The following is a 26,426-nucleotide window of genomic DNA, read 5'->3' as shown; positions in this document are numbered from 1 at the left end:
ACAGTGACTCCTGACTCATCTGCCTCTGCCTTGTCTTCCGCCCCAGCATTCCCACGCGTGGCAGCTTTTTGCCAAAATGGAGCCGAGGGCATGTGAACTTCACCACCGACCGAAGGGAAGCTGCTTAAAGGCCAAATGCAGGGACTCACAGACCTTCTCCTGTATGTTTGGAAGGACTCCGCCGCCTGTTGTGACGGAGCCTCAGCTTCGGGGACGTGCAGCTGCCTGTTACCCCGCATCACCCTCCACCCGCCGTCCGTCCCCTCTGCAGAGCAGGTCCGGCCACTTCATCATACAGGCCCCCACTCCTCCCAGTGCTCATATACAGATCAGGCTCCAGGCACCATCGAACACCTGGTGGCTGCTCAGCCTCATGGGCGAGTTGCACTAGAGGGGATGTGTTTTTAATGTCAGCCTCACATCCCACTGTGATGTTGTACATGGGTTTAACCTTGATGTGCCCAGTGTGTGGCTGTCTGTCGAACTGCGTCCCGTGTTTAACGATGATCTATTCTCGCTCCTCTGAGTGTTCTGTAGTGGATAGTTGTCATGTTTTACAGCGGCTTCGGTAAATCCCGCGCGTCTTGAGAGAGGGCGCCATTCATTCGTCTGCGGCGACGACTCACATGCACCGTTTACAACGCGTCTGCACCTTTTACATCCACAATGCATTTGTGCCACCGTGAATCTGCGGCGACGAGAGGAGCCGTTCCAAATGACCGCGGGCTCTGCTGATGCTGTGAAATGAATCACTGTTGTCTCGACCATCCAGCTTCTTATTCAGCCCCCTGTTCAAAGCGCTGCCGTTTGGACCTTTGTCTCCCTCCGTCACACATTTTATGTTTGCATTCTTTATGCATGGTGTAAATCTGCTTCTCCTCTGTACAATCACGCCGCACTTGACGTGAGGGCGACGTCCCTGTGATTTGTTATATTGAAGACTTTATTTGTAAAGCGTTGACCCAAGCACTACATTTATCACAGTTGTTTTAAGAAGCTGAACTGATTTGTTGCTGAATATGAATCACACTGTGACTCGTCTTGAAGTTGCCTTTGATTGTGTTGTGTGAGCTGCTTCGACGGGGCCGCTTAAAGGCCGGTTGGCTTGAATGTAAAACTTGGCAGACTTATTTATTTGTACATACCTGCCCCATCGAGTGGTGGACACGAGTCGTCTTTGTTGAGGAGGAAGTAACGGATGCGAGGAAGGGTTTTATTCCAGTAAAGTGATCGAACATGAGATTTATTGTCTGTAGTAAATTATTGACAGCATTTATAAGTTGTGAAAGTGCAGAAGGTTTAAGACACTGAACTAAATGCAAAACAGTAGAAACAGTGTAATGAATAAGCTGCTTGGTTACAAATGACTAGAAAATGCAGATATTTTGCATTTGAACAAAGTCACAGATAAAAGGCAGAGATGGCACACATGATAGCGTGTGTGTGTGTGTGCATGTGTGTGTGTGTGCGTGCGTGATTCTGTTTGTCTAGAGATATGAAAACGTATGATTTCCAATGATTTTCCTCTGGAGTTCTGAACTGTCAGGAAGCTAAAGTGCTCCCCCTTGTGGCTATGTATTATTACAGCACATCACCCCGTGGTACCGCCCATCTAACCGTGCTTGCACTGTGTGCTGATGACCAATGCAAACCAAAACACACGAGGCTGGGGGTCAACCTTCTATGTGCTCCATGAAAATGATTGTATTTCTGTTTCTGTCACCAGTCTGCTGAAGCCCTTGATCAAAAGACTTGTTTGTAAATATTGCTTTTCATCCTTTTTGTAAATGAAGCCAACAAAATGGAAAAATATTTAATAAAGATGAAGATGCATATCAGACCTTTGTCATGACTTCTGCAGGGTAAGGCCACAATGATGCATCAGTCACTGCTATAAAAAGTCCACAAAACAACAGAAAACATTGTTTGTGTCCCACCACCCAGGTTTCATCATGACCTGAAATCTTAAGAATAAGAACCCATTAACCCATGCACCGTTTAGATCCCATTCACATCTCCAGGTTCCACCACTTGAAGGCGAACGGTTCCCTGCGCACGTTGGAGCCGCAGTGCACCTCTCCCAGCAGCTTGTGGTAGGAGGCGAAGTCGTCTATGAAGGTGCAGCTCAGACCCAGGCCCTCCATCAGGGAGCACATCTCCGCCTCCAGCGCACAGCGTCCGTTCACCCTGGGCCCAAAGGGCTTGGGGATGCCCAGGTTCTTCCCCAGGACGATCATGTTGACCTGGAAACAAGGGGTCAGCGCCAACACACGGCAGCAGCTTCACCGAAGGAATGCCTGAAAACCAGCATCGTACCATGTCGGGGTAGAAAGCCACGGCCCGGTGCACCTGCTTGTCCTCCTCCAGCTTGAAGAGGATGGGCAGGTCGATGATGTCCTCGTCGTCCAGGCCCAGCTCCCGCTTCAGCACGTCTCTGTTCCAGTCGATGCAGTTCTGACATGAAACAGACACGGTCCCACGTCAGTACAAAGAAATATCTGCAACAACGTGGTTTTCATCACTTCACCTGCACGTAGTCGTTTTCAGACTGGAATTGTTCGTCCTCCAGTAACTCGTTCACCGTTATTTGTTGCACATCGTTGAGACCTTTTAGGAGGAGGAGCACCGACATTAGAGTCCAAAGACATGCCAGAATGATGCACTTTTGAGCCAACGACCCACCGTCGAACAGCTTGGCCTTTCCGTGACCGTCCCTCTGCAGGCCCCGGAACAGCTTGTAGGCGGCGTCTGGGCTGGCCAGCAGCAGCCGGAAGCCCTGGGACGCACAGAGACACACACGTGTGACCCCAGAACCGGGCCGGCGCCGCTTCAGGCTGAAAGCCTCTGCTTTACCTTTCTATCGGGCGCAGGGACGAAGCTCATGAACTCGTCCACGTGGCCGACGATGAGCCAGTCAGAGAACAGGGCGATGGGCTCCTGCACCTTCTGCGCCCACAGGAACTCCTGAACCACTTTCGTCATGTTTCGGCCTTTAGTCGCCCTTAGAGACCGAGTGGGACAAAGTGAGGTGTGCTGTGTTCACAGTGCCATCCTTCAGCAACACAGTGGATTTGATAATAATAATAATAAGCTGCTACGTAATGAGGCGCTTTCTACGCTTCCCAACTCACGTAGGAAAGGCCACTCCGATGATGATTCTGCCCAGCGGGTAGTGCTTCCCCCTCACAGTCACAGGGGGGCTAACCTCCAGGTTACCAAAGGAGTCCAGACTGCTCACGTCCTTCCTCTGAGCCGTCCTCGTCACGTAGCCGAAGTCTGGGCCCTGAAAACACAAGCTTTGCCTTCAAGCGCCGTTAAAGCCCACGGCCCTGAACTCAGGTCCGCGTCCGTCGCTCACCAGAAGGTCGTTGTAGGGGAAGTCCATGAGATCGCCGTCTCGAGGGGAGTCCAGCACAACGGGGAACCCGTGATGAGGGGAGTCGATGTACCCAAACTCAAGCTCATCCTGAAAAACAGAGCCTCACCTTTTAGCTACTGAAATAACTAAATAATGTCCTCGCGGTGAAATCCGCACCTTTCTTCTTTGCAGATGAACTGGTTTATGCTCAGTTGAGCCTCTGTGCTAATTGTCCTCTCTAGTTTCATAAGGAAGCACTCGTGAAACCTCTGACACAGTCACTATGGTTCAAACTTGTCACCGCTTGTGGAACAAGAAGATGAATTACATTACAGCGTTCCGACCGACGTCTAAATCCTTACAAAAGCAGCAGTTCATGACCACTTTCACTTTTTGTTTTGCAGTTTCAGTCCTAAGAAGCAGTCAGTGTGATACCTGCATCCAGCGATCGCCTCTGTTCTCATACTCGTGGCAGATCTTCAGCTTGTAGCCACTCATTCCAACAAGGTTCCTCATTCCTTTCAGGAACTGATAGTTATCAGATGTACTGAGAAAATAAAGCATTCATGTTGTTTCCTTTCTTCACATTCTACCACGTTTGTTGGCATCAGGCGTGTGTGTAACGCGACCTTCCTGCCGACACATGCGTCTTTATTATTCATCACCGTTCCCTCACCTGCAGACAAAGACCTCTACAGGCTTCAGGGTGTTGGGTGTCATGATCCACGGCGCCACTCTGAACACAACTTTGTCGGTGAAAATGGGCGTCTCAGGGAGACCCTGTCGAGACACGAGACGCTGCTGCGTAAAATGACTCAAGTAAAGAAAAGGCTGTGAGGCGTAAACTGTGGGTGTCTGACCTCATTGACAGGCTCTAAGAGGCTGAGGTTGATGCTGATGAGCCCATTGAAGTCTTTATCAGGAAAGCGAAGGCCCTCCACATAGAACCTCATCTCCGCCTCGCCTCCCAGGTACGGCACCTCCTGAGACAGCACCTCCCTGCTCAGCACCAGCGGGTAGTCTCTTAGGAAGTATTTGGACAGGACTTTCTCAGCTGTGGACACAACACGCAGGCATCAGGCACGCGCCCGTCACGCCGTGTGTCTTGTACTGTGACTTTTACCCACCCATGGAGCTATTCACGTCGGGGGATTTGGTCCTGAAGACTCTGACGCTCTCCGCGTCGCCCTGGGACATGTGCATGGTGAGCTTGTAGCCCTTGGGCAGCTTGGCGGGGCCTTTGGTGCGCAGCACCATGGGGGACATGTCCTGGAGGTCTGCAAATCCACAAACAGTTCAGTGCATGCTGCCCACTTCTGTTCATTAGATTTTAAACATTACAGTACGGGTATTTATCTGACTCCACCTCCATCTGTAGTATTGATGCACACAAACAGAACTGTCCCATTTATGGGCCCCCAGGTTACATGAATGAATTGCATTGAGGGTCAAATAGAGCATTCGCTGCCGTGTTTTACCAGACGCTTTGGAGACGTAGTCCTGCTCGCTGTCCAGTTTCTTGACGTAGGTCTGCTCCGAGTCACAGTTCACCAGGAGGATGGCCCCGTGCCCAGTAGGACCCCACTTCCAGGAGCTCTAGTAAAGGTGTAAATGAGTCCGAGTCATTTATGTGAAACAGCTCAAACCGACTCAACGACATTTAATTTATGTGCAAGAACCTGTCAACACTAATATATAGGCCTGCCTTGTCCACAGAACTTATCTGATCCTTGTCACTCCTGAGGCAGAATGTCAAGCCCACAAACAGGCAGATATGCTTTGAAATGGTGAGAATGGCCAAAAACAGAATGCTTCACATGCTGAGCTTTATGAGGACTGTCTGTCACACTTCACCCTTTAAACCTGGCTGGCCTCACCTTGTTGGGGTTGTTTTTCTCCACGACGCCGTCTCTGTCAGCGTCCACATCCAGGGAGATCTCTGCGTGACACATTTGCTTTATCACTGAGTGAATCAGAGCACAGCTACAGCTTTAAAGTCACCGTTTGCTCTGTGCAAATCAGTGATGGTTTATATATGTTTATACAAGTTAAAATGTGAGTGATGTTCATGTTCATCTTTCGAAATGCAAACAAACCTTTATGAAATGATACTGAGACATATTTGACTGTATTACACACATTTATTATGCATGTATTAACTTACCAACAGCTGTCAAGTGCAGAACTGCTTTTCCCAGAACCTCTTTATTATTTCCATAGTACTGGACAGAAATCTGGTAAAACAAAGGCACAAAACTCATACAGTGAGCAGAAAATAACCACAATATGCTTGCTGTACAACTAAGAATAAATCTTATACATTATACTGTTATGACAATAATGGTACACGTGCTGGTTGGGAGCATGTCTCTAGATCCAGATAGGTCTAACGTTACAGTGACTGCTTGTTTTGGTTTATAGGTTTGGTGACTACAACCAAGTCCCCATAAATATGACTCATGCTCATGAGTGCATGTTTATGGCCAGCTCATTTTGTGCTATCAGCACTGATCTCCTCCTTTACCTTGCTGTCATTTTCAGACTGGCTGGCGCGGCTCATGCTGATCAGAAGAACGGAGTTGCCTCGGAGAGGAATCGGAGCGAGGTGTGACGTCTCCTGAGGCGGGGGGTTGAGCGTGTACTGAACATTGTCCGTGCACTTAACTGAGAAAAACTTTGCACCGGGAGGAGCGCTCCTGAGAACGAGAGAAAAGGCACATTTGGTGCATACGGTGCGTTTGGTCTTCCTCTGTTGAAAGGCAGTAGAAGTAAAATGAAGGGCATACGACCCACTTTAAAAGAGAGCAAAGGTTTAAAAGAGCAGCATAGGGTTGGTTCTGCCCTCAGCGCTATAGCGGTAAAGCTTCTCTGGTATGAGAACATGTCTCGACTCCTTCCAAAGACCCCGTAGAGCCCACGGGCCATCTGAGCCCAGGCTTTGCAGCAGCTATGCTGCACTAATATGTTAAGAAATGGCCTCTGTGCGGGTACAACGGCAGCTAAAGGTGAAGAGGCATTAAAGAAGCTGTGGAACTGTGGATTTTGGCCTCCACCAGTAGCACTTGGTCACAGATTGCTCCCATTCCTCAACTGCAACTTATCTATGATCGTACAAACAGAGGGAAAGATTAGATCAGCCAGTAATTCTTTAAGTGTATGAACAGTGTTGTTGTTTGAGGTGGACTTTAAATAGCCTGTAAACATGATCTTTAAATGAAGTCCCCTTAAGTGACGCAGCCTCTAGACTGGAAATGACTTTGAATGATACTGTATGACACTTTATTTTTGGACCCCCCGGAGCCCCCGACTGCCGGACTGTGAGCCAGTCTCCCACTCGGGCCTGTCCTCACGCCAGCTCTGCTCTGTTGTGTTCTGTGGGCTCGGCCCGGCGTTTGGCACAAAGCGTAGCCTACGTTTGTTGGCTACAACAAAGTCTCTCCTGTTGACAGAAACAACTGAGGACTGTTGAGTCCCTGCACCGCACGAAACAAAGCGGCATAAGATCTGAATACAGTAGACGTTTAGAACTGCTGCTTTGTTAACAATGGACCCGTGTTGCACTCAGTTACCAGTGTATTAGGCCTCGAACGCAATACTCAAGCAAAGGTACAGTACTTTCCTAAAATACTGTACACGCCCTGAAAAGTACGTAAGGTACACAAGTTCAAGAAGTACTGATGAAGTACTGATGTAGTTTACACACTATTATTGTAAACCTGAATAATAGTAATAAAAGTAGCAGAACAAGAAATCATTACAGTATAAATACTTTTTTTTATTTTATAGTACTTTTGTAGATGCAGTTAGACAAATTAGCAGACGATCTAAGCACACAATTGTCTCATGTTTTACCAGAAAAGCAACGTAGCTGATAAAATGGTTTGACATGACATGATTACCTAAATTAGCAACGGGACGTCATGTGAGTACAAATAGTACCGGATATTTAATGGGAGTGTCCGTATAAACACACACAGACAACCTGCGCGTACCTGTTCAGGTTCACGTTAAGCACGGAGCCAACCACGCACACGGCGCTCGTGGGTTTGGCGTAATCTGCTCTGAGAGTCCGGGGATGAGTCATGGTGCCAGTCCGTCCTCAGCTCCGTGTCCTCTGTATTAACCGTCAACGAGCTGCAACTGTTCTGCTGTCAAGAGGCGAGGACGCACTAGAGCCCAGCGACCTCCCTGGGCTGAACGCGACAAGTGATCGCGAAGGCTGCAGGTAGTCGCGGTTTAGAGACGGTACAGTCGCTCATTGGTCAGAAAGCCGGAGCCAACCGCGCCAGCCCCCTCCCCACGCACGCACGTCCATCTAGTTCTCTCACCGTGCGCCGTCCCAGTCTTTCTCTCTGTGTCGTGTCTTTGGAAAAGCACACTTCGCCTTTAGTGTCTCGGTGGCCAATACAGATAATAAAGCATTTTGCCCCACGTGCCGAAACTACATAAAGATGCATTAGTAGTTTTAGCGTTTAAAGGTGAGCGCGCGTGCGCACGAGGCGCAGCGGCCACTTTCTCCCTAATCACCAATGGGGTTTCTCGCAATGGATTGTAAATAACAAAATGTTGGAGCGAGACCCGACAGAGCCCCTGTTGTCGCCGCTGCCTTCTGGTGACTACGTTTGTGTTGAAGGCGTCTCTGTATTTAAGCCTACCTGCTCGGGTTCGCACTCAAAGTGGTGCCGACCACATACACAGTCATCTGCCTGTTTTCCACGACCAGGCGACACGTTCGCTGGCATTCTGGGGCTCCCCTCCTGTCTCTCTCTAACGAAGCAGGAACCGTGGTTCCTGGGGTTCGTTGCATGTCTGGAGGTTGTGACGCAGCCGGCTGAAGAACGTCTGCAGCTGTTGTCAGGTGTTGCTGTGATGTGCCTGAAGCTGGTAATTGGAGGAGTGACAAAGGTGATCTGCGCTCGAAGCACTTTTACAGGCAGTGAGGAGTGAGGGTGTGGCTCCCGAACACCTATAGAACACGGCTCGAAGCCTTTGTTCCTCAGAATTAGCGAACCAGTAAAGGGATCTAGAGGTGCGTCGCCCGAAGACAGATTAAGACTGTGTCCTGTACAGAGAATCTGAAACCTTCTATTCACACGAAAATAAAAGTAACTGTTATGTCTCAACATAAAAGAATATTTCACGTTATTTTCTATGTATTTTAATTAGTCACTGTTCATTTCATGTACTTTATGTTGGTCAGCTTTTAATAATGTAAATAGCGTCCCCGTGAGTACGGTAACTTTTATTTTTAGCAGCACTGTATTTTAAAATTACTACTACTAATAAAAACAATATTGTGAAAGTTCATAGCCTCTAGGTACGTTTACGGTCACGTGAGTAGTCGTCCAATAACGTTGTCAAGACAACAGTAACATGAGCTGCATGCCGCACAAATTCTAGGAATTACGGTACAGGTGCTTGGAGCAACCAAAAGAGGATGCGTCAATATTTTATTTATTATACAAATAACTTATTATTCAGAAGATTGCATGCTTGATCGGAGTCAAGTCATTATGGTGTACATTCAAGATACCACTTAATTCATCAGTAAAATATATTTCTTAAGGCTCCACAAGATTTTGTATAAACAAACCCCGGAGTGATATTACATTACTTTTAATTATGTACGTGTTTTCGTCCGTATTTTTATATGGGTTTAAAAGACGATTTCCCCCCACAAACACTGGAAAAACACATTTAACAGCGTCAACACTGATTGCGGCATTGTTGCCGTTCCGTGAGGTTTGTGAAATATGAAACTTCATTGCATCTCTTTTTGTCCAATAAACCCAGAGCCTCTACGCATCCATAGCAGCACTACCGTAACAGCTAGAAAGAATGCGCAACAGAACTTGACCCGCGGCCTTACTCTCTTTCAAAGGGCAGCTCGCTCGATTGCAGGTTCGCAGCCCTCGGGATTGTGGTGCTTTGGCTTTCGGGATATATGCGCGTTATGCTCTTTTATGAAATGGGATAAGAAAAGCAAACGCGTTTTACAAGTGAAAGTATTGTTATGTGTTGTGTAATGGAGCGTAATAAAGTTGCGTTGGAAATCATCTCTAAAAACCACATTGGTAACGTTGACATAAATAGTATGGCATCTCTGAGGTAAACTTTTTACTGTGTACAGTAGATCTAACACATAAATATAGTAGATTTATATCCAATCAAATCAGGGCAAGCTATGACAAGCCCTGAAAACTGACCAATAAAACAACTGTAAACATGCTAGAAGAGGCGGGACTTAGCCTGTCCTATGTCATCAACTCACGGCGCTTTGTTGAAAAGAAAGAAGGAGGAAAACATTTGGATTTATTGTAAACAAGCCGGGTTAAGCTAAGATAACGTGTCAGTTGTTTTGCTGTACTGAAAAGACAGCGAAGTGTGCAGTTACACCAAGGTCGACCGGTGAAAAGTGGCGTTGCTGTGGGACTAAATCTGTTCGGTTAGCATTAATTAGCATTAGCCACTACAGGAGGCTGTCCAGATTGGAGCGGAAGGAATTCCAGACGTTGGGAAGAAGGGGAGAAATCAATGCTAAGATGTCTCCCGCAAGTTGGATAACAATTTATTTTACACTTCCACCAGGATGTATGGCATCATGAACCCGGAGCGTGTGTCCGCTTGACCGATATATCACCGAACGAGCGATTTGATGATGATTTTGTAACTGCTAATGTCACCAGTTTAGCGAGTTAGCCACGTAGCTACGTAGCTTTCAGTGGGAAGACATTTAAAATGGCGGAGGGTTGGTCCATTCCTTCGGCCCTGGTCTTCACGCTATTGAGTCTGAACGTCTGGGCCTTTGAGCCGTGTCCTGCTCCGTGCTCGTGTTTTGAAGGACAGGATGGGGTCCATGTTATGGACTGCAACAGAAAAAGGCTGTCGACGGCTCCTTTCGAGCCACCTGACGGGATAAGCCAAGTGTGAGTACACACACGCACACTGATCTGTCGTTCACATTAACATGTCAAACATGCCGTCTAGATGTGTTTACTCACTTGACCCCCTTTATTTATCATTGGAAGTTTCTGTGGTAATAGAACATGAAAGAATGCACGTTTTCCTTAAGAGGTCAGTGGAAAAGTAAAAAAAGAACCATTAGTAAACTAAAATACACCAAAGTGTAACAACTGACACATATAAGACAAATGCAATTAACAGTTCTTGTTGGTTTATTAGCTGCAGACACATCAGTTACGTTTGTGCAGTCTCATTTAAAATAGCACATATTTTAGCATTTAATGATATTAATTAATTTGTATATATTGTTTATATTTAAAGAGCTCAAATTCAACCCAGCAGATTAGACCATGCCTGGGGCAATATCATCTGTTCATAATGTCTATAAAACTATTTGAACAAACAAAATTGTCTTCATGATTGTGATATTTAATGTGTTTGTGTAAGGTTGTGTTGGTTTTATTTGGATGCATTAAATGAACTAGGAACCTAGAAATGTTAAGATTTTAATAAACTGAATACACTCCCCAAGTTATTTTTAGAAGGAAGAGTATGTTGGTGTTTATTTATTATTTATTTTCTCAACAAAAAAGAAAACCACAAAAATAATTCTCCATGATGTTGCATTGCAGCACCATGAATCACAATGAGCTCACTGCTCTTCCGTTTCTTGGAGACGTCTCCTCAAACATCACCTCGTTGTCATTGTAAGTACAACACCCTCATCCCTTTTTACCTCTAAATGAAGTAATGGTAAAAAAACAAAGAAAACTAGTTTATATAGAACCTGAGTCTTGTCTTATGTCCATTTGCTTTTAGGATCCTGTTAACATAACCATTTTGTAATCAGTGTTTTTATGACATTCAAATGATTCTAATTATACATTTACGACGCAGAGTCCACAATCGGATCTCGGAGCTGTTGATGCATCAGCTGCATCCATATGTTGCCTTGGAAACCTTGGATCTGACGTCTAACTTCATCTCAGAGCTCAAAGTTGGATCCTTCCCAACTATGCAGTTGAAATATTTGTAAGCAAACACACATCTTTATTATTCTTAATATTAATGATACTAAATTTATTTTATTATTATTTATAAAGGCAAGTACACATTTATTTAGAATATTTACAAACTTCAGCGGAATTTGGTTTTGTAGTATTATAACTTATTAGTACTACAGTGCAAGACCATTCAATCCGGTTTAATGCTTATCTAAGAACCACACAAACAGTGTTTTGCAGCTGTGGAGGCAACATTATTGTCCTTCTGGATTTTGACAGTCATTTCTTATCTCCTAGAAATTTAAGTAATAACAAGATCAGTGTCCTTGAGCCTGGTTGCTTTGAGAACATCTCCAGCTCCTTGCTGGTACTGAAGCTAAACAGAAACCGATTAGTCATGCTGCCAACCAAAGTCTTCAAACTTCCTTCCCTTCAGTTCCTGTAAGTATTGTGTGACGTGCAAAACTATAATCAGACAAAAAGTGAGAAAACAGTTGGTAGACAAAAATGCTTTTAATAAGTTGTAGCAGAATTTACTGTGGATACATTTCAAACATTACTGTAGCTTTATTTACATTTATATAAAGAAATGTTTGAAAAAGTGTGCATTTCTTTTTGCAGTGAAATGAAACGTAACAAGATCAAGACAGTGGACAGTTTGACATTTAAAGGGATGGACTCACTGAAGTCACTTAAAATGCAAAGAAACGGTATCACTAAGCTTATGGATGGAGCATTTTTTGGACTTAACAGCATGGAAGAATTGTAAGTACAACATTAAAGACTTTTCTTTGTCGTGGTGGAATATTAGTAAAATAGCACATTGGCACACACAAACAGCTTTTTTTAAGGGCTATCAAGGCACCTGATGTACAAAACATCTCTGTCTCAAACGTTCTGTCTGGACGCATACTGGGCTCTTGCAGGGTTACTTTATTCTTTCATCATAAAAAAACGACCCATGTGGTTCCAGATCTCCTTGTTAATTGCATCTTTTTCCACATCTGTGTCTCAGAGAGTTGGAGCACAACAACCTCACTGAGGTCACCAAAGGTTGGCTGTACGGCCTGCGCATGCTGCGTTTCCTGCGGGTCAGCCACAATGCTGTTGGCACCATCCAACCAGATGCCTGGGAGTTTTGCCAAAAGCTGGAAGAACTGTGAGTGTGTTTGCTTCATAACTAAAATCCCCACACAGCTTAAAATCCCCACTTTCTCACTTCAGCCCCAGGCTCAGAAATTCATTCTGTGCTCTCCGAGGAATTACTGCTATCTTGCTGTAGTACTGTGGGGTCTCTGGGGCTGATTCGCTGTTGTCTTGCCTGTGGTGGATATATTGAATGCTGTGTTAACAATTTTGTGAAAACGTCTCTATTTGTAGTTTTATTCTTGAATGTGGAGTTGCATTAACATACAAGACGTGTATAGAGAAAGAGGAGATTCAAACAGATTTTTAACATACTTGCTGTTGTTTGTGCAGGGACTTGTCGTTTAATCATCTGACTAGACTCGACGAGACAGCTTTTCAAGGATTGGGTTTCCTAGAGAACCTAAACCTGGGAGAGAACTCTATCAGCCATTTGGCAGAGGGAGTGTTCAGCGGTTTGACAAGTCTGCAGACTCTGTAAGTGCTACATGTTAAAGACATCTGTCACAAGTGTGTTTTCTTTTGTTTTTAACAAGACAAGTATGTAAAATATAACTCCTCACTTGTTCTTGGCTCTGTGCACTCTCACAAAGGCTGCCTATTACAGTAGGTCTGTCTTTGTTTCACTCTTCCTGTGTAGTTCTAGACTTGTGAATACATTTCCATATTAATCCAAAGTAGGTCAGAAAAAAAAATTATAGAAATTGACAGTATTTGACGTACGTCCTCTTCAGCTGTGTAGTGTTTGTTTCTTACACTGTTTGCCATTAGTCATGTGTTTAATGTTCGATCAAACCACCCAGCGTGTGATGTCATGTCCTCTTGAGTTTTTGTGGAACCAATTACTGAAGGCATCATACTGACTTTAAATGAGCTGACATGCTAAACGGGGACAGGAGGGCTGTATTCAATCAGTCTAGAAGCAGGATCCACATGCCTGCATGTCAAACCACATTTGCAAAAGGAATGATTTACAAGACGCAACATAGTTTCTAAGTCCTTGTCTTTAATAATAAAACTAACATTTCATGGTCGAAAGAAACGATTGCTCTCTGGACCTCTTGTCAGTGTGGGGTTAAAAATCTTCTTGTTCTGGGATTTGAGATTGTTTGCTTTTTAATATTTGATCAAGCGGGGATAAAGAAATATCAACATACAGTATGTTCACAGGGCATTTCACTGTCTGCTGAGCATTGGACAAATAACTCAGCTGCTCTGGAATTGTCGGGGGGTGGTGGGGGTGATTTTAGGGTGTTGAATTCCATTAAATATTATCCATTATTGTTATTAATGGGTGTCATCTCTTTCCGTTACAGCCCTGTAATATTTATACACGCCTTATCACATCCACAAAATGTACCAGAGGGCTCAAATCTGGTAAAACCCAGCTCATTGTGCCCATTTCTAATCCCTATATTTGTGAGATGGAAGGTCTTAAATCCCAATTATGATTCATTTATCATACATACATTTATCTGCAGTAGGAAGTGTCAGGAGGAGAGAAAGCTGCAAACTCGTTATTTGCCACATTGAGCTTTATTGAAACCACTGAGCTGCAATAAACAAAGGGGTCATATTTGGAAGGTTGATCGTCGTAAGAGCTTTCATGAAAGAGGGGAATTGGAGAGTGCCAAAGTCCTTTCAGAGGTGGCCAGGCATGAAGACAGATAAACAAAAGAGCCCATGACCCATCCTTTAAACACAAGGCCTCTCTGGGTTTTTAGGGGACCCATGAACTGTCCCACTGCTAAACAGAGCCAATTAATTTCTTCTCATCAGAACAGCAGGGGCAGTGAACTGTGACACATTGTGGAGGTATTGTGTCTCGGATTGTTAGTCGTCTAACTAAGAGTCAGTGCCACGGACAGCCACAGTGGAGATAATGTGCTGTCTCTGTGGACTTTGCTGGAAAAAAGACTAAATGTCGACGTAGAGCGTGTTAAAAATCTGTGACGCTTTGTTTTTCAGAGATATCCGCAATAACGAAATCTCCTGGGCAATTGAAGACTCCATTGGTTTATTTGACGGAATGAAGAAGCTGAAAACCCTGTGAGGACACTTTAATTTGTAGATAAATAGTTGGGAATATTGGCAGCAGTGACTTCCATTTAAAATGTTTTGCAGTTTTTTTAGCAGCTTAAATGTAAAATTACATTCGCATTTAATTCCTCATCAATATGCCAGCACATTTAATGTCTTAATTTGGCCCCCATGAAAGTTGCTGACACGTACTTTCCCGTGTGGATTAAAATGCTGCCCAGGAGCACATTTTGTGGCAAACATTTTACTTTGTGGTCATAAATTATTTTTATTTTGCAGAATCCTCCAGCGGAACAAAATCAAATCGATCACAAAGAAAGCATTTGAGGGCCTCGAGGAGCTGGAGCACCTGTGAGTAAAACCACTTCTAATCCATTTTCTCTGCACAGCCATACCTGTGTCTCAGTAGGCTCAGAAATAGTTGAAGGATTAAAGATAACTGCAAGTTTATTACCACTGTGCTGTGTTGTTCTCCAATGGGAAAGCTATTTTGATCAAAACGTTGTAGGTGTGTCTGATCCATATTTCTGTCCCCTCGACAGTGACCTCGGCAAGAATGGCATCATGTCGATACATCCTGAGGCGCTTTCCCATATGAAGCTCAGAGTGTTGTGAGTAAAGGCAAAATGTATTTTACAGCACTTACATTTACAAACAACCTTTTGTTTAAATAAAGTTTTCCTTTGTCTCTGCATCTCTAACATTCTGTCCTACCGAAGCAATATCCTGCTGCTGTTGTGCTGCGTGTTTAGTTGGGACAGATGTTTCTGTTGCTGGTTTAGAATGACCGATGTGCTTCGGGAGGTCTCCCATCTGTGTTCAGCCCATCTTAAAAGTGTCTCTTCATCAAAAACTCACTGACAAAATGCATCAGGATCTGTCACAACCAGATCATCATGGCAGAAGTCATATTCTCTTATTAATCAGCCGGCAGCTGTAATGGAATTTAGCACCACTGACCGGTTAGTGGGTAAAGGACTCAATGAAGTGTATTTTAGCAGCAGTAGTAGCAGTAGCAGTATATTGAATGAGGCCTCAGGTGACTGTGTTTGTGACGTCAATAGTGATAATGCTTGTTCAATTAAGTCACAGCTTGTTTCATACAGTTGCTTGGCTGTATTGTTGCTGTATTTATGTAGTCTATTTGAATTGTGTGTTTTTTTTGACTAAACTGCAAAGAACTCCTCAGTGACATGAATGTTTTATTTCCTCAGTGTTTATTTATGACTTACCTTGAGTGTAGTGGAGCGAGGCTTTTTCAGCCAGACGTGATACACATCACATTCATCAGAGCCCTGGTCCCATTGTAGATAACAGTTTAGCTTGTTTTCACAGTAAATCAAATGAATTGAAGCATCTAATGACCGTCGTGTGTCCAGCTGTCTAATGACTGTTACGCCTCCTCTGTCACTTTTCTGTTGTCAGTGTCCTGAACACGAGCAGCCTCCTGTGTGACTGCCATATGCAGTGGCTGGGGCCTTGGCTGATTGACAACCAGTTCCAGGATTCTGTCTCTATCTGTGCTCATCCCTCCAGTCTACTTGGTCGCAGTGTTCAGTCCATCAGCCTGGAGGAGTTTGTTTGTGGTCCGTACTGTTGTCTCTTTTGTCTGTTGTTTTAATTTTTTTTAATTGTTCCCAGTGTGATGCAACATAATCATACACTTTGCAGCGCATGGGAAATATTTGTTGTTTAAAGGCAGGAACAGGTTTTTAGCTTTGACAATATAATATAACATTTGTATTTTGTGGGAAGGTTTTGTGACTGATATGGGTCGACCACCCAGTGATTGAGTAAAGTGTCCTTCTGTAGAAACACAAATTAGCTAATGCACACGTCATTTTCTGGTTTCCCTGCAGACGATTTCCCCAAGCCTCAAATTACGACTCACCCAGAGACGTCCGTGGCCCTGCGGGGGAACAACGTCAGTCTGAGCTGCATTGCATCCAGCAGCAGTGATTCACCGATGACCACAGCTTGGCGAAAGGACGGGGAGGTGCTGTATGATGCAGATGTGCAGAACTTTGCCCGGTACCAGGAAGGCGAGCTCATTTACACCACTGTGCTTCACCTGCTCAATGTCAACTTCACCGACGAGGGCCGGTATCAGTGTGTGGTCTCCAATCACTTTGGCTCCAACTATTCCAACAGGGCCAAGCTCACTGTAAATGGTGAGAAAGTTTCCCTTTATTCATACAATACGATTAATAACGGTTAGTGGGACTTTTTTTTTTTGCTACTGTGGTTTCATCCCATTCTGATATAAGTGTCTCTACTTATCCGTCCCACCCTCCTCCTCTATCTATCTTTTAGAGCTGCCATCATTCCTCAAGACTCCAATGGATCTGACAATCCGGACTGGGACTATGGCCAGGCTGGAGTGTGCTGCTGAAGGCCATCCGTCACCCCAGATCGCTTGGCAGAAGGATGGAGGCACCGACTTTCCTGCTGCCCGCGAGCGCAGGATGCATGTGATGCCAGAAGATGACATCTTCTTCATTGCCAACGTGAAAACAGAGGACATGGGAGTGTACAGCTGCACAGCTCAAAATGCAGCTGGCAGCCTGTCTGCAAACGCTACTCTCACCGTCCTGGGTGAGTCATACACCTGATTAAGAGAACATCATACTGATGTTTTACTGCTGGGTCATTTCAGATGACTCCATCTGCTCTAATCACTCACTCATTGCACAGTGTCTCATTATACACTAATTGTAACTCCTGCCTATATAAATGTGAACCCTGTTAAACGTGGCCATGAAGAGTACTTTGACTGCTTTTGACATTTGTATTAAGCTGTGAGCTGGTATGTCATCATTGACTCGGCTAAAATGACAGTTTTCACACAAATGCTACTAAGTCTAAAGTCGTTTTATATTTAAAATCGTCTGCTTTTCCAGAAACTCCATTCTTCTTGCGCCCCCTGGAAGACAAAACGGTGGCTCGCGGTGAAACCGCCGTGCTGCAGTGTATTGCTGGAGGGAGCCCTTCTCCCCGACTCAACTGGACCAAAGACGACGGCACCCTGACGCTCACCGAGCGCCACTTCTTTGCTGCTGCCAACCAGCTCCTGATCATTGTAGACGCTGGCCCTGCCGATGCTGGGAAATACACCTGCATCATGTCTAATACTCTGGGGACGGAGCGTGGCCACATCCTGCTCAGCGTGTCGCCATCGGCTAACTGTGACACGGGTGCAGGGTATGATCAGGACGGCTGGACCACTGTGGGCATCGTGGTTATTGTGGTGGTGTGTTGTGTTGTTGGAACCTCACTGGTCTGGGTCATTGTCATCTACCAAATGCGCAGGAGAAGCGAAGACTACAGTATCACCAACACGGGTAAGCAGACTAGAGACAAAGCGATCTGAGCGGTGGCTGTGTGGAGACCATGCAACAAAACATGTGTCCATCTGTTCCAGATGAGATGAATTTACCAGCAGACATTCCCAGCTACCTGTCCTCCCAGGGGACGCTGTCAGAGCCTCAGGAAGGCTACAGTAACTCTGAGGCAGGCAGCCACCAGCAGCTCATGCCTCCTTTCTCCAATGGATATATTCATAAGGGAACAGATGGTGGGTGACTCTTTGCCATGTTTGTAACACTTTCTAGTTTTCTTCCTGTAAATTCTTACCTTTTTTAACCAGCAGTTATCAGACATGGTTGAATATTGTGCATTTTTAAATGTCTCATTGTAAAGAAAAATCAATCTCTTATAAAGAGAGAGATTGTGACTAACTATGATGTACATGTTTCCTTAGGTGTCTGTTATGGAGACGCAAGCAGCGAGATAGAAGCTGAGGGGAATGGGATGCTGCATTGCAGGATGGGTTCTCTGTTCACTGGCCGTAGTAGCTTCCACCCTGGAGAGCCCCATGATGGACTGGGTGGACTTCCTCCAGGTTGGTGTCACTATACTGTACCTACAGCAACTGTATAGTACAGTTCTTAATTCAGCTTCAGGTGAAGGTTAGTGCTGATGTTTTCATTTCCTTAGGATTTAGTAGTTTCTTATTAGGTGTGCATGTGTATATAACTATTATTAACTACATAACTACATGTTATATGTAACTATGTAGGTAAACTAGCATTATTGGCAAACCCTTTAATCAGATTTTAATCAGAACTAGCTTCCTACAGACACTAAAACCAGCAGTCTTTTGGTTCTGCTCGGTGGCATCTCAGTTGCTCCACCCTCATGTGTTTTTAGGAACTCCTGGGATCAGCTTCTTTAGTTTTGAGAGCCAAATTGTTCTCATTCTTGCTTGATCTAGGACTTCAACCAGACAGTTTAGGTCCCTTTTATGTTGTCTTTTTCATTTCTTCACGCATTGAGTATTTTCAATGGGTGACAGGTCTGGATTAAAGGCAGACCTGGAGCCATGCTGTTGTAATATGTGCAGAATTTTCTGGTCCTTTCCAAAGAAAAACATCTGGGTGGCAGCACATGTTGCTCTAAAACCAGCTTCAACCAGTCTCAATTTTGACATTTTCTTTGTGCCTGATGCAGTGACACGCCAGGCTTCCACATGTGATTTCCACTCAAAGAGTTTCTCAATCGACTGAAAAACACTTTAATAATCCTATGTACTGCAAACAAACGGTCAACAAATGTTAGACTCAGCAAATCTCTCAATCGAGGAGCTGGGGCTTGGGTTTTGCAAATGTAAAAGAGTTCTTAACATGCTTGTATTTTCTTTCCAGGTGGTGCAGGTCAGCTGGTCATCTGCTCCGACTGCTACGACAACGCCAACATCTATTCTCGCACACGGGAGTACTGCCCTTATGCCTATCTGGAGGAGGATGACCCACTGGACAGAACTCTACCAGGTCTGAGGGAGGGTTTCAGCAAACATGCCCAGCACAAGGGCACCACAGGACTGGAGAGCCTCATTAGCAACCAAGACTCCTCAGGGTTCCTGACCTCACACGACAAAAGCAGCGTCATCCCCCCAGAACACTATGCTAAAGGTGAGCATTACACACAAATCGCCTGCACCTTCCCCTTTTAGTTCTAGAGATTGTTAATACTGTGTACTTTGGCACCCATTTTACATTTCCAGGTCCTTGCAGTGTGGAAGATTGTTTTATAGACATATTGATCTTCTAGATGAGATCTATGGTTGTATTAAAAAATGGGTATAATAGGTGAGTGTGAATCAGTTAGTGGACAATAAAAGTGTTGTCTCTTGTTCAAACTCTGCAGACACAGTTTGCAGGTCGTTGTGGGGACAAGAGGAAGATCCTTCCTGGAAGCCTCACCTGGGAGTGTCCCAGCACACAGTGACTCTACACAGGACACCCGTTGTGACTTCGCCTGCTGACAGGGCAGAGGAAGCAGAGGTGGACTGTTTAGCCAGGCAGTGCACACAGCAGCACAGAAGTGCCTCTACAAGGACTAACCCTCAGGAGCACCCTGCTCCCACGTAGGTCCTCATGCACCACCCACTTTCTGCCTCTGACTCCTTATTGCTGCACCACCTTCCCATCACCCACTACCTCCAAAGAGACTCCTCACATTCTGCCAAAGATGCTCTCTTGTATGTTTACATTCCCCCTTCACTCAAGAGGACACGCTAACATTATCCACTATTGAAAGACTGCTGTCAGGCTGGAGACATGGACCTGTGATTAAAGTAAGCTCCTGCTTGACAGCTCCACCTCTGCAGACCCCCTGTCACTTCCCTTTGTCATCTTTCTAGAGAAATCTATGAATGTATGCTTTAAAGAGCCATGCAAGAGAGAATGCCAACACACGGTCGCGTCTCCACAAGCTCTGTCCCTCGTCCCTGCTGCTATGGAACTCTAATGGTACGTTGGTGTGGACACGCCTGCAGTTTTACACATCATCTCTGGTACAGACACCGGCTGGAGCAGCCGACATGACTTTGCTTGAATCTACAAACCATCTCCTCCCAAGCGCGGACAGAGGGTTTTAAAAGGGTGAAGTTCTCTGACCAGCAGATTGTGGTTGTTAATATAAAAGAACCTTGAAAGTATACGTCCCGCGTTCCCACACTTACAGTGACTGATTCCAATCTGAACTGTGATCTGTAGCTGTTTTTGCAGAGACGGTGACACCAAAATGTGGTGTATATTATGAACACACATGAATATCCTGTATCCGCTTTATCTGAATTTGTTTTTGTCTTGTGTCAAAATCAAAGGGTTCATTGATGATTTTCTGACTAAGCAGTTTGGGTAGAACTCAGTTCTTTGCACATGTGACAATCCTAGTTTTGCTGGCCGTCTAAGCGGTTGTTTATTTGATGGCCTTTCCAACAACCTCGATCAGCTGACGTGGTTTCTCTACGAAATGCACTGATTTGTTTTGACTTGTCATGTCTTACAGGCACTTAATTTAATGGTGCTGATCTTTATTATGCAGTGTGCATGTTGTTTCACATTGTGGGGATTTAGCATCACGATTCTAATCTCTAAACGTTCACAATCCTCCTGTAGATATTGATTACGCCTAGAATTTCACTTGGGACTGTGAAAAATGAGAATGTATTGTATTATTTTATGTATGTATGTGTACATAAAGCTAGTTATCTATTGAATTCAATGTCGGTTGCAAGGAGACGTGACATATGACTCACTGCAGTAACTTTAAAATCGTATTTATTTAATGCCCCTTTAGCCGCAGTGTTACAGGCGATTACACGGTGGTTCAGGAACACGATGGAAACAGTAGATGCAACGTTTGCTTTGTGCGTTTGAAAGGATGTGGACTTGATCAGGTTTGATCCCGTGCGTTGTCTTTGTTAAGTCCTCCTCATTGCTGCACTTGCTGATGCCGTGTAGTAACTCAGCCCTGCAACAATGTCTGAATCCTCCTCCAACTGTCTCTCGTGTCTGCTGCGTTTATGAGGGCAAGCAAATTAAAACAATGCAGAATAAACATCTCGAAGGATCACGTCACCGTGTGCAGCACATTCATACCTATATTAAAGTATTTATTGCAGGACGTTACCATCGGCTGCTGTCATTGTGAGGTTTATTTGTGTGTGATGAAGGCTTTTGCTGCCTGCTGCTTTTGTTCTGACCTTCTCGTAGTGAGACAGAATGTTTGAGGACACTAAAAGGCAGATGTGAGACCGTGTGGCTCAGATCTAACCCCACCGTTAGTTAGAACCTTCCTACTGTAGCAGACTGGCTACTGGCTGGAGGTGAAGGCGTCTTCACCTCCACGCCCTCAGTGCAGCATGCCTGTCATTCCTGCACTCATTGTTTGGTTCCAACTTGTTTTCGTATTGTGTCAGGTCATGTTTGCATCTTAATTACCAAAATCAGGACATTCCTCTGTACTAAATAGATAGTGATCCAGTTTTCCAAGCCAAGACTGTAGAAACAATGTCGCTTTCCTTGCTCTGTGTTTCGTCGCACTCCTTTTAAAGGTTCTTTCCTACTGTTGACCGAGGGCACTGCCACTGTCCAAGTCATCAGCAAATTCAAATGAAAACTTGCGGTGAGAAGTTGTCCTAATGGAGCAACGTCCCCCAAGGGACAAACATTGATTCATTGTCAATATTTTCTGCCAACACAGCAAAACGCAATGTGCATCCGTGTTGTTTTCTTCCCTGAACGTCCTCGTGACTTTATACCAAAGTTTAGCAGTAACTGCTCTGGAAATATGTGCTGCTTTTTTAAAAAAAAGTTTTGCCTTTCTTGTTTGTTTTATCTTGTTTTTATGTACATTCTGTAAAGTATGTCTAAAGACCCCTTTTTGTTACATAGCCATTACGCAAATATTAAAAATGAATTTTCATAGTTCTGTTTGAATGCTGAATGTGTCTCAAATCTTTGGTAGAAGTAAGAATTTTTTTTTAAACTTCCAGTTGCATTTTTCTGAAGAGATGGCCTTAAGTTTGGTTTGTTCAACCAATTTTACTAGTGATAACAAAGTAAGCCAGAGAATGTTCATGTTTTGAAGATGGAACATTGAAAATGATTGAAATGTTTGTCCAAGCAGATAATTTATTAATCAAGGAATGTGCAGGTTTTTCCCTGACGTCTGAAGGACTGGAAGAGAAACTGGCAGGGTTTGATTCTGGTTGCATGTAATTCCAGTCTGAATTGTGGGCACACTGAGGGACGATTTAAAAGGCCAAGCCGTCTTTAATCTGGATTTTGGGATGTCAAGCCAGTTTAAATCCAGCTAATATCAGTTTTAAAAACTCTTAGTCCATCAGCTGCCTGACACTGAGGGGAATAGAAGCCATTTCCAGGCTTCCCTGCATAAATCCAGATGAATCCAAGGAAACACTGGATGCGAGTTGAATCCGAATGCTTCAGCCTTTTAAAGTCTGCAGCTTGTTTTGCACACAGCTTCACTCTAAAATCTCCATCAAAGACATGATAGCATTGTTAATCACCCGCTACGAGCTGATGAATTATTCAGCACCGCGTCCAGGATGGAAACTGTATTTAAACACAGACTGCTAATGCATCACACCCAGAGCAGAGAGGCTGCTGCTGCTGCTGCTTCATAAATACTGGAGAAGGCGTGTTCCCCACTTCCAGGTCTAAAGTTAATGAAGTCATGCAACATGGTGCTGACATATGAGTGCCGTGTGAGTCAACGTGTCTAAATTGTCACATCCCGTCAGGCTGTTTTGGAGACGTTTTGGCAAAAACAAGCTGTGCATCATTTATAACGCGCTGTGAGACGCGGCTGCGTATCCGCAGAGATGAAGTGACATTTAAAAGGGCTGAATCAACTTTCAAAGACGCATTCGCGTCGCGTTGCATCATCCCCAGTCTTTTACTACACGGTCGCGGGTTTTATCCCACGCTGAACTCACAGCTAGAGATTAAATGGAGGCAGTCGCTCGTTGTCTTGGAGATGATGGCGAGGATGAGCGTGGTGCTGCGGAGGTAAACCATCAAAGACCTGGGGGACGCATGAACTGGAGCAGCAAATGATGTGAAGTGTGCCGATGACGTCAGTGGGTGGCGCTGTGGAGACACTATTAACCCACCCATGAGCACTTACCTCACTCTGTACGAATTAACAGCCATAATTAGCCCTCATATGTTTTATAGGCGTAGTATTAGGAACCTTTGTTCAGTCTCATTGTCCTTTTTGTATCGTATTTTAAATCCGTCCCAACTGTTACGCAGTTACGCACCGCGCTAAACACGCCGGATCACGTTGGCTCCATTGACCTACAGTTCAGACGGATGTGATGATAAGTTACAGAGATCGTTAGCGGAGCGGTTGCCGCCGTCTGCCTCTAGTACCGCGTCACGCCGGATGATGGAGCCCGCGCGAGCGTCTGGGACGCGCCGACGCCGCCGAGCGTAAAGGGGCGTTTCGGCGCCTGACGACGTCTCCCTCGGCGGTGCCAGGTGTGTTCAAACCCGTAGCAGCCGAACGCTCGCGCACGTCTGTCGGATCAGCCGGATCCAAACTGCACAAAGCGCCCGCCCACCCGCCGCGCGCCCGCTCCCGGCGCGGCCACAGGTATGAGGCGCTCACTGACGCACTACGTTTCAGCGACGGACACTGCGCGATCCGCCGCCGCGTGAGTAAAGGACTGTTTACGTTGAGTTCGGGGCGCTCGTCCGTCGTCGGAGGCTCGTTGAGTGGCGACGCGAAGCGCACGTCTGGCTCCGGAGCAGCGGAGGGGAGCGTCAAACCTCGGCCAAGCCCCGTTTCGACCATCTCGTCGCGGTCAACTCTCCCGTTTTACGCACGCGGCGCGTTTGGAATCGCGCAGCCCTGGTTACCGTGCGCACGGCGGCGCGTGAGTCCCCGGGATGACGGCTCTCAGCGGAGGACACGCGGCTTGAGAGCAGCCTCGCGCGCGTCAGGGAGATGAGATCCCCAGCAGGTCGGGAGAACAACTCCGGAGGGTTCACCAGGCCGCTCGTTTAACCGCAGCGCACCGAGGCGACTGAAAGCAGCGGCACCGTCGGTCGGTCCTTCGACAAGCGAGCAGCCATGTCCAGAACCCTGAAGAAGAAGAAGCACTGGTCCAGCAAAGTGGTGGAATGCGCGGTGTCGTGGGGGAACCTGGGCGACTTCGGCTCCGTGGTGGAGGTGCTGGGGGGCGCGGAGCTGGGCCAGTTCCCGCACCTGGGCCAGATGAAGCTGGACGTGCTGGCGTGCCACGTCGGGAAGCTGCCGTACTACGGAGACGTCCTGCTGGAGGTCAACGGGACGCCGGTCAGTGGACTCACGAACCGCGACACGCTGGCCGTCATCCGACACTTCCGGGAGCCGATTCGCCTGAAGACGGTGAAACCAGGTGCGTTGACTTTGCTTCAGTCACACGCGCTGCGCGCACAAGGTTTTGATATGTTGCCACTGCAACAATCCTAACAATTACGAACACACCCAGTGGGAAAGGTGCAAACAGAAAGCGGCCGCTACGTGTTCTGCTGAGAGGCAAATGACTCAAATGTCTCACAGTAGCAACTGCATTTGTCGGTAAACCGTCCTCATCCTCTAAACTCTGCTTACACGTGATCCAGTTAGTGTAGCCGCAACCAGAGCTGGTTCGGAATCAAAGCTGAATGTGAGTCCGGATGCGTCCGTCCACCATTTCCTAAAGGACATCCTAGACTTGTACACGTCCTCCTGTCCATAACGTCCAACTGGCCGATTCCCTCACCACTTTCACGGGGCGATCGAGTGATAATGGTAGCGATGGCACGCGGCCCAGATGCATCCTTCCAGGCTGAGTGCACTTACATGCATAGCAATAAGGCCTAATCACATCCTCAGTTATTCAGCCTGCGCCGCTGCCCATTGGCCCCAGCATCCAGCATCCCGCATCCAGCTCCTGGAGGATGCTGCCGCTGGCTGCGACACCCGGGCGCTGTGGTAATGAGGCCTGTTGTCCGCAGGTTAAGGGCTCCGTGCAGGAGTGGAGGTTGTTTGCTTGTTTACGGGCTGCTCAAAAGGTTACATCAGAATCAGACGCAGCAGCTGGGTCCCAGGATCGCAGGCTCGCGCCCCCGAAGCTCAGCTGTGTGTGCGTGTGCGTGCGTGCGTGTGCGTGCGTGTGTGTGTGCATTTGTGTGGCCATTTTCCATATCTTCTTTTTATTCTACGGATTTTTATATCTTCTCCAAATGAACCAGAGATGAAAGCAGAAGATTTATTCTTTTAGATTTGGGACCAGTGCCTATTAGCGTGCGTACACACAAGCCTATGTTGTGTGTATTTCATGGCTCTAAACTCCCCAGAGCTCCTAACACTACGCTCTCTGCCCCACTAACCAAGGATGATTAATAAAGGGCAGAGAGAGAGAGAGACGCATGGGGGAGAGAGACATAAAGAGAGATGGAGAGAAAATCGGCTCTGCCTCTGGCTCTGGGCTTGACTCCCACGCAAGGCTGTTTTTGCTCTTTAAAGCTCACAGGGAAGTAGTAGGTCGCAGCGATGGCAATATCCCCCCTCACCTGTTTGTTCACCTGTTTCGGCCAAACCCGCCCGGCCTCCGTGTCCACTCGGTCACAGTCACGTGAACGTGAGCTGCTCGTTAATGCGTCCCTCTGGCATCGGCGTTTACAGATGGAGCTGTTATTTGTCACAATCGCGTGTGTGTGTGTGTGTGTGTGTGTGTGTGTGTGTGTGTGTGTGTGTGTGTGTGTGTGTGTGTGTGTGTGTGTGTGTGTGTGTGTGTGTGTGTGTGTGTGTGTGTGTGTGTACATTCCCCTGTGGTGGCCTCATGTTTAATTCACACTTCTTGCATAATTGAGTCAGGGAGTGGATCAGCTGTTGGAGCCGCGGTGACATCACGGTGGCCGTCAGGGACCAGAACACTCCGTGGGTCTTCCAGATGTTCCCCGGTGCTTTCCTGCCTCGTCACAGGGAGCCGGTGGGCTCCCCGCGCAGCTGTGGAGCCTCTAGGAGGCTGCACATGTGGTTTTAGGCATAGACAGACAGGATGCATGCTCGTT

At 46.1% G+C, this 26,426-nt stretch overlaps 4 protein-coding genes across 20 annotated transcripts in view; 3 read left to right on the top strand and 1 right to left on the bottom strand.

Moving 5' to 3' along the window:
- rap1gapb (RAP1 GTPase activating protein b) overlaps nt 1–1,838 on the top strand; it is a 48,748-nt gene extending 46,910 nt beyond the window's left edge. For all 13 annotated transcript variants that reach the window (XM_029150342.3, XM_029150343.3, XM_029150333.3 and 10 more), the window contains one exon: nt 47–1,838. The gene's annotated coding sequence lies outside the window, so the exon portion shown is untranslated. The remainder of the gene's footprint in view (nt 1–46) is intronic.
- On the bottom strand, nt 1,800–8,262 carry padi2 (peptidyl arginine deiminase, type II). 2 transcript variants are annotated; one of them, XM_029150355.3, is made up of 16 exons: nt 8,014–8,262; nt 5,883–6,054; nt 5,523–5,592; nt 5,236–5,297; nt 4,837–4,954; nt 4,486–4,635; nt 4,219–4,412; nt 4,035–4,138; nt 3,794–3,905; nt 3,359–3,466; nt 3,132–3,283; nt 2,854–3,001; nt 2,683–2,776; nt 2,528–2,607; nt 2,317–2,454; nt 1,800–2,243 (listed from the first exon to the last, which is right to left on the bottom strand). In XM_029150355.3, the coding sequence occupies exons 1-16, from the start codon at nt 8,163–8,165 to the stop codon at nt 2,010–2,012; spliced, it is 2,088 nt and encodes a 695-aa protein (XP_029006188.1). In that variant the 5' UTR covers nt 8,166–8,262; the 3' UTR covers nt 1,800–2,009. The 2 variants fall into 2 exon arrangements, with proteins under 2 accessions (XP_029006188.1, XP_029006189.1); XM_029150356.3 differs by lacking the exon at nt 8,014–8,262 and adding an exon at nt 7,351–7,599.
- Nucleotides 8,263–9,585: 1,323 nt separating this feature from the next.
- On the top strand, nt 9,586–22,295 carry lrig2 (leucine-rich repeats and immunoglobulin-like domains 2). Its single transcript, XM_029150310.3, has 18 exons — nt 9,586–10,284; nt 10,954–11,028; nt 11,219–11,353; nt 11,623–11,766; nt 11,947–12,090; nt 12,341–12,484; nt 12,805–12,948; nt 14,440–14,520; nt 14,791–14,862; nt 15,054–15,122; nt 15,937–16,097; nt 16,371–16,682; nt 16,825–17,106; nt 17,412–17,852; nt 17,933–18,085; nt 18,272–18,412; nt 19,215–19,481; nt 19,717–22,295. Exons 1-18 carry the CDS (start codon nt 10,097–10,099, stop codon nt 19,938–19,940), a joined length of 3,177 nt encoding a protein of 1,058 aa, XP_029006143.1. The 5' UTR covers nt 9,586–10,096; the 3' UTR covers nt 19,941–22,295.
- A 1,427-nt stretch (nt 22,296–23,722) lies between these two features.
- LOC114855269 (membrane-associated guanylate kinase, WW and PDZ domain-containing protein 3) overlaps nt 23,723–26,426 on the top strand; it is a 79,724-nt gene continuing 77,020 nt past the window's right edge. The window contains exon 1 of one of the 4 annotated variants that reach the window (XM_029150300.3): nt 23,723–24,766. In XM_029150300.3, the coding sequence (XP_029006133.1) occupies nt 24,460–24,766 (307 nt within the window). In that variant the 5' untranslated portion in view covers nt 23,723–24,459. The remainder of the gene's footprint in view (nt 24,767–26,426) is intronic. The other 3 variants (XM_029150301.3, XM_029150298.3, XM_029150299.3) reach the window with 3 other exon arrangements.

Source organism: Betta splendens, chromosome 5, assembly GCF_900634795.4.
Source record: "Betta splendens chromosome 5, fBetSpl5.4, whole genome shotgun sequence".
NCBI lineage: Eukaryota > Metazoa > Chordata > Actinopteri > Anabantiformes > Osphronemidae > Betta > Betta splendens.
Note: the sequence above shows the minus strand (reverse complement) of the source record. Positions and strands in the feature narration are given on the sequence as shown.